The 7,500-nt window shown below is 42.9% G+C and overlaps 1 protein-coding gene across 1 annotated transcript in view; it reads right to left on the bottom strand.

Annotated features, from left to right (window-relative positions):
• cfap91 (cilia and flagella associated protein 91) overlaps window positions 1-7,500 on the bottom strand; it is a 30,693-nt gene that overhangs the window by 7,564 nt on the left and 15,629 nt on the right. Inside the window, exons 10-14 of the mRNA XM_042081882.1 lie at window positions 7,472-7,500; window positions 5,910-6,023; window positions 5,275-5,346; window positions 3,795-3,941; window positions 1,616-1,837 (exon numbers count right to left, since the gene is read on the bottom strand). The exon at window positions 7,472-7,500 is cut by the window's right edge and continues 105 nt beyond it. Of these exons, the coding sequence (XP_041937816.1) occupies window positions 1,616-1,837; window positions 3,795-3,941; window positions 5,275-5,346; window positions 5,910-6,023; window positions 7,472-7,500 (584 nt within the window). The remainder of the gene's footprint in view (window positions 1-1,615; window positions 1,838-3,794; window positions 3,942-5,274; window positions 5,347-5,909; window positions 6,024-7,471) is intronic.

Below are 7,500 nucleotides of genomic sequence, written 5' to 3' on the forward strand. Positions count from 1 at the left end.
AGGGAATGAAAGATGTCACTCTCTTGGTTTAAAGGATGTCACGCCCAAAACACACCCATGACTGATTAAGAAACATAAGACCAACCTTTTTACGCTAGGCTACGACGTTTTATATCAAATCCACCCCCAATGTGGACTGGACAAACCCCGAAAATTGTTTAAGCTATTCGCCAGTGACCATGCGTTTTAGATCGCCAAAATATAGCCCTTAAAAGAGTTATTTCAACACTGTCAATTTTATTGTGCAAAACAGGAGGCACACAGAGGTCACACAGAGGTCATACACTGCACCGGAGGGGAACTGTGGAACAGGACTGACCCAAACCACATGAATGCAGACAATACCCATAAGGCAGGTCCCCAGATGTAAGGTGCGGACGTGTGTAAATCAGTTTTTTATAAGGCTCGGAACATCTAATATAACAGACATTTTAGCTTTGATTTATTAAACATCATAAAACTATCTAAGGTGCTTAGCAATAATCCTGTCCATCCATAGTATATTCTTTCACCAGTGTCTCAGACCAGACGTAGTACACCTTTTGGCCTAATCCTTCAGATCAAACCATCTCCTACATGCAATTATGTATGGCTTATGTCGGCTTAAGGGCAGAACATCAATATACTTTTCACCCTTCAAAGAATCAAGTCATATTAAATCTCTTGTCATATTACAGTACACCATATATTGAAGGGACAAAACATCAGGCTGGGGGATGCAGGGCTTGCTCAACCCAAGATTTGTTTAGTAGTGCAAGGCAAGCAATGGCAAACAAACACACTAAGGTTGTTAGAGTGCTGGCTACAATCTAAGAACAAACAACTGAAATGAATGCGGTAGCGACAGATGGCAATTTATCATGGCAATGGCAACCCATTGTTACTGTGTGAAACTCGGATAAACAAACCAGACATGATTAGAAATACATTATTGAAAATGGCAGCTGACTGCATATCAAAGCAGGTTTTGAGGACATATTTGAGGAAATAAACTCCTTCCTGTCGTTTCCTAAGGAGTTGTTCGAGCTGATGACCGAGTCAGTTGTGGCTGGATTGTCATTAGCTCATCTGCATTAGAAGGGTGGCGCTTAGCAACAGGTCAATTATCCTTCAAGCAGTTATTTTAATATATGTGTACATTTATTCAAAGGAAAAGAGTGAAAGAAAGAAAGAAAGAAAGAGCAAAAAAGAGAGAAAGTGAAAAAAGACAGTAAGTCAGAAAGGAAGGAAAAGTATGTATGTGCTTCTAAAATTTCCAGGTACCTAAGCACATTTGAATGTTATTTTTGTGCTTGTGACACAAGAAAACACACAAACAGTAAGCCCAAGAACAAGAGATGAATAAGATAACAGTTCAAACTACTTTTAGATGACTGTTTAGGACCTTGTCTGAGTTGTAGGTGCCTTGATTCCTAATATTGACAGTGCTTTTTTAATACAGTACTTGTGACCCTGCCACAAACACACTCACACACACACACACACACACACAAACACACACATATACTCTCTCTCTCACACACACACACACACACACACACACACACACACACACATGCACACACTCACACACACACACACACATACCAATAAGGCCGTCGGCACACGTCTGCACCTGTTTGAAGATGTGGTCCTCCTCGCGGCGCCTCCTCTCCTCCAGCTGGCGTCGGCCGCTCTCCTCGGCCTCGCGCATGCGCCTCCTCCTCTCGGCCAGTAGCGTGAGGGCGTGCAGACGCCGCTCCTCCTGCAGACGCACCAGCTCCTTGGACAGGAAGTCCAGCATGTCCACCAGCACTGCCCCCGACACCCCAGCCTCGTAAGCCTCCAACTGGGACACCTGGTGAGGACACGGGTGGGCAGGGTCAAAGGTTAAATAGTTCCACCATAGTAGTATTATCATCATGTATTTTTGTGACAATGTATTTTTTAATAACAGGCTTTGGTAGCTGTTGCGGTTATCACTAAGTTATCATACATGATCTTAATCATAATCTGATAATGATACCATTGGAAGCATCTTGCTGTATTACAAAGAATGAGTTACTGTTAGTGATTAGTATTGCTGTAAGTATTTATTTTTTTCTAAAGGTTTCGTAAGGCTCTTTGGACAAACGAAGCTGTCCAACACCATCAACATAAACAAAGCCTACAAAATGGCAAACATACTGAACATACTGTATGCAGAACAGGATATTAAATATATATTATATGTTCCCAGTAGTGTAGTTCTAGCATGTCCTAGAGCAGTGTTTCCCAAACCTTTTTTCTGGGGACCCACTTTTTAAAAATGACAGACCATCGCGACCCATATTGTTTTATGATCCATCTATTTTCTTTGGCCTATAATGTCCATTAATTTCTCCCCTTGTTTGGTTTTATTTATTTATTTTTTTTATCTTATTTCTATATTTTATATTTTATTTTATATTATCTGGCATCTTTAACTTTACCCTACATCTTTCTCTAGGCCTATAGTAGTAGTCGTTTCAGTAACCATATGTTTTTTTTTTATCTACAATCATAATCTGTTTATTATTATTATTATTATTATTATTATTATGTATTTTCATTTATTTATTTATTATTTTTTTGTCATGTCATTATTTTTGTTTTTATTACTGTATTTGTTTTTATTTCTGAGCACCTTGGGTCAATTACATTGTGTTTAAGTGTGCTATATAAATAAATCTGAATAAATTACCTCTGCAGGAGAATGGGAACAGAACTGAAGTGGACCTCCCACTCAAAACCTGTAGAGGTCTCAGTCACTGTAGAGCTGACACTGCATCACAACAACACCACTAAACTGCTCCAGCCGAGATCATTCAAGGCAGACTCTTCTGGAGATTCAGAGAGCCCAGAACATAGAGTACTGGTCCAGTCTGAAACTACAGGGAAAGTTGGCAAAACTGCCCTGTGCCGACAACTCTGTGTCACACACCATCTACTACAATGCCACTATCGGAGAGGAGATCATTACCTACTTGAAAGCCTGCCTTCAGGTTCTCCCCACAAAGTACAACCTAGCACTGTGGTTACCCTCCATCCATTCACCCCTCTGCATGCTGCATTAACCCCCCCCCCCCCCCCCCCTCCACATCTGGAGTCAGTAGCCCACATCAAAAACAGCTATAGCTATAAAATATTTGAAGTGTCATGTGCTTTTGACCTATTGATGGAGGATACTGTACAAAAACTCTTAATTACCAGCCTTTGATTTCTGAGAATTTAGGATACAAATGGCAGCTCATTGTGTTTGGTAGCCTAGGTCATGTACATAGGTTGGTGGTCCGTGGACTTTGCATTGGGGGACTATATAAAACTAAGGCCAAGCAGCCAGAAAAGTACTGTTCCAGATCCGCAGTTATAGGAAGCATGTTTATTTGGAAGAGACAATGTTTCCTATACCCTTGAACCTAAACTCATGATAGATTGCTGAACTGCTTTAATCTACTGGATTATTCAGAAGATTTGATTCCTAATGTAACTTGACTTGTAAAGTGTAATCAAATAAAGTATTTGAAATGTGTGTGTGTGTGTGTGTGTGTGTGTGCGCGCACTTATGTAAGTGTGTGTGTGTATGTGTGAGAGACTCTTGGTACCTTGTTGCAGTGGAGGTCTCTCTGGGTCTGCAGGGTGTGTGTATGTGTGAGAGACTCTTGGTACCTTGTTGCAGTGAAGTTCTCTCTGGGTCTGCAGGGTGTGTGTATGTGTGAGAGACTCTTGGTACCTTGTTGCAGTGGAGTTCTCTCTGGGTCTGCAGAGTGTGTGTATGTGTGAGAGACTCTTGGTACCTTGTTGCAGTGGAGTTCTCTCTGGGTCTGCAGGGTGGCCATGAGGTGTTTCTCCTCCTTGAGCAGCTCCTGTTCCTCCCGCTGGAGAGCGTGTGTGGTGCGCAGGTCCTGGATCAGCTCAAGGCGCCTCTCTTTCCCCTCAAACATCTGTGGTGTGGACACACACACACACACACACACCGCACGCACATACAACCAGACACACACACACACACACACACACAACCAGATACACACACACACACACACACACACACACACACACACACAGACACACACAGACACACACAGACACACACACACAGACACACAGACAATCAAACAAACAGATGCACAACAAACACATGCACAACACATATACAAGTGCACACACACACACACATTCGCGCATACAGCCACAAACACACACACACACACACACACACACAGATAAATCACATTGCAGTACTTTGGAGAGGAAAGGAATTGACTGTCTCTGACATTTCAGCACTGACAATGAGCCACCAACTCCTGCGCATATCCTAAGACTGACATTAAACATGTTTACTTGCTGTTAATCGCCGTGACAGAATGACAGAAATAGGTGCGCACACACACATACACACACACACACACACACCGCACGCACATACAACCAGACACACACACACACACAACCAGATACACACACACACACACACACACACACACACACACACACACACACACACACAGACACACACAGACACACACACACAGACACACAGACAATCAAACAAACAGATGCACAACAAACACATGCACAACACATATACAAGTGCACACACACACACACATTCGCGCATACAGCCACAAACACACACACACACACACACACACACAAACACACACAGATAAATCACATTGCAGTACTTTGGAGAGGAAAGGAATTGACTGTCTCTGACATTTCAGCACTGACAATGAGCCACCAACTCCTGCGCATATCCTAAGACTGACATTAAACATGTTTACTTGCTGTTAATCGCCGTGACAGAATGACAGAAATAGGTGCGCACACACACATACACACACACACACACACACACACACACACACACACACACACACACACACACACACACACACACAGCACAGCACACACACGCACAGCACAGAATGAAAGCAAGGTTAAACTTCAAGTCCTCCAAAGCATCCTTCTCCAATCTGCTCCATTATCTCCATTTGCACCTGCTGTTTATCACCAGTCACCACTGCCATTAATTGCTCTCAGTCATCAATAATGTATAGTCAGTGACCTGAGGCACTCTCTGATCATGTCCCTATCTGACAGAGTTAAAAGAGTGCACACACACACATCAGAGTGACAGGAGAAAGACCTGTATGTGAGTTAACACCTGAGTGATGTGTTTTCTACTGAAAGGTCAGGAGTACGTTTGTGCCTGTTCTAGGGAGTGGCAGTTAGCTGTTAAACAGAAAAGAGGTGGGGGGGGGGGGGTCACACCTGATTCTGAATGGACCGGCCTCGAAGCAACTTCTGCAGGAGGATGACAGCCAGCTCTTTCTCCTCATCTCCCTGCAGGGATCACAACATACACAAACAAACAAACACACATACAAATATACTCATTAATGGTTTTGCACAGACACACTTACACATATAGACCAATTCACATACCTTTACTGTGATTTCTGTAACAATATAAGACAGAAAGCCTTATCACAAATAACGTATCAATGTGAAAATAACACAAAGCAAAATTACCATCCTAAAACATATGCAGTGCTGGCTTACCAGCATTATCAGCTCTGAGAACAATTATAGCTACGCAAACTACGAAGGACTTTCAACCTTCGATTGTTCGCAAACGTTCGCTGAAAACTCAAGGCTAATGGAAAACGTTCGCCTATGTTTAAGAATTTGAACGCACCTCTGGATTTGAGGTTTGCCAGTGTCCATGTGAGTATTGCGAACATGTTTAACTGTCTGTTTAGATATTCAAAGCATATTGTCAGTACCACAGTAATTCATTTAACCAACCAATAAAGCTGGAAAACTGATAAGTGAAATTCGGAGGTTTTGAAGTGTTCTGTGAGAGTTGCTGTGATTGGCTGGTGGAGGCTGGTCTAGGCGTTTACCTCAGGCGGAGCCTCCACCACGGGGCTGGCGGGTCGGTCCACTGGCTTCTCCTTCTTATAGAGGAAACGCAGAGGCTTCTTCTCCTCCCCCCGCTCCTTCTCCTCCTTCAGAGCCTGAGGAAGAGAGAAAGAGAGAGAGAGAGAGGTGAGTAAGGAGGGGGGAGAACAGAGGGAGGGAGAGAGAGAGAGAGAGAGAGAGAAACAAAGAACCAGAGTGATGGGCAGAGATAAAGAAAGAGTAAGGCAGAGAGGAAGAGGGAGAGAGAGAAAAGGTGAGAAAGAAAAGGGCATTCAGTCATAATGAAAGTAGATGTGAAACAATGAGAGAACTCACATATTTGTTCTTTAATGAAATGCTGTCACTGAGCCTAACAATGAGAGAACTCACACATTTGTTCTTTAATTGAGCCCACATGTCTTTCCTGTGGTTCAAGAGGCCAACTACAGAGGACCAAACAGTTTCACAAAAATAGGAATTGGAAAATTGGTCAAATTTGTTCAGACATTTCTCACGCCTGATGTCGCCACATCCATTGATTATAGTGGAGGCTAATTGCTGCAGCATATATGCTCTGCTCCAGTTGGGCATCCGGTGTAGTTTGGCTGTAACAGCACTTTGTCAAGCAAAGGAGCTCTGGCCTACTTTCACTACCATTGCAGACAACCTCCGCACCAACTCCCATCACTGCTACTGCTGCTCCTTCAGGGTTTAGTCTAATAAGTGCCTCCTCAAGAGAAAAACACTAGCTTAGGTACAGGCTCCTCATGGTAAGAGAAAAACACTAGCTTAGGTACAGGCTTAACAGCAGGGTTCGAGATGATTCAGCCTTTTCATGCCACTCCAGCTCAGCAAGGGCATTCATTTCAGCTGTGGCTTTTGTACATTTCATCCATCATTTACGTAAAGTGCATTGCCCTCCAAGAGACTTCTTTTAAACTTTCTCTAGATAAAAAAAAATGGAAGCACCTTTGAAACAGTAGCCATGTTTACATGGACATTTTTTTTTGTCATTCCAATTAAATTATTTCGAAAAATGTGTGCCGTCTGTTTACATGGAGTACACTCTATTCCGATCAGGTGCTCTCAAGTGCTTTAGAATCTTTTATCGGAAAAACCATTGTTGCCTACTTTTCCTTGAGAGAATACAGCAGGTAATCCGATTGACCGTATCCATGGCTGTATATATGGCTGTTCAATCGGAATAGAAACGGAATACACCACCTTTAACCAAATTTCCCTCACGGGATCAAAAGAGTATATATACTTATACTTATACTATACCTCTTTCATTCCGAAATTATGATCGGCAGTTTTATTCCGATCAAGGTGTTTATATGAAAATGTGTCATTTCTATTCCGATTGAGCTGTTATTCCGATTCTAGTCGGAATAGAAGTGTCCATGTACACCCACCTACTGTCTGCCGGTACAGTACATCGCTCTGTCTGTCTGTCTGTTTCTGTCTGTCTCAGTGGCCAGAATGTCCTCTTTTCTCCCCACACTGCTAGCTAACAGGGAAGACTCCCTCTGCCTACCCAGCTGAGGCAGACCGGACGACATACCTTGTAAGTCCTGGCCAGCTCCATCTCCC

This window comes from Alosa sapidissima, chromosome 2 (assembly GCF_018492685.1).
Source record: "Alosa sapidissima isolate fAloSap1 chromosome 2, fAloSap1.pri, whole genome shotgun sequence".
Taxonomy (NCBI): Eukaryota; Metazoa; Chordata; class Actinopteri; order Clupeiformes; family Clupeidae; genus Alosa; species Alosa sapidissima.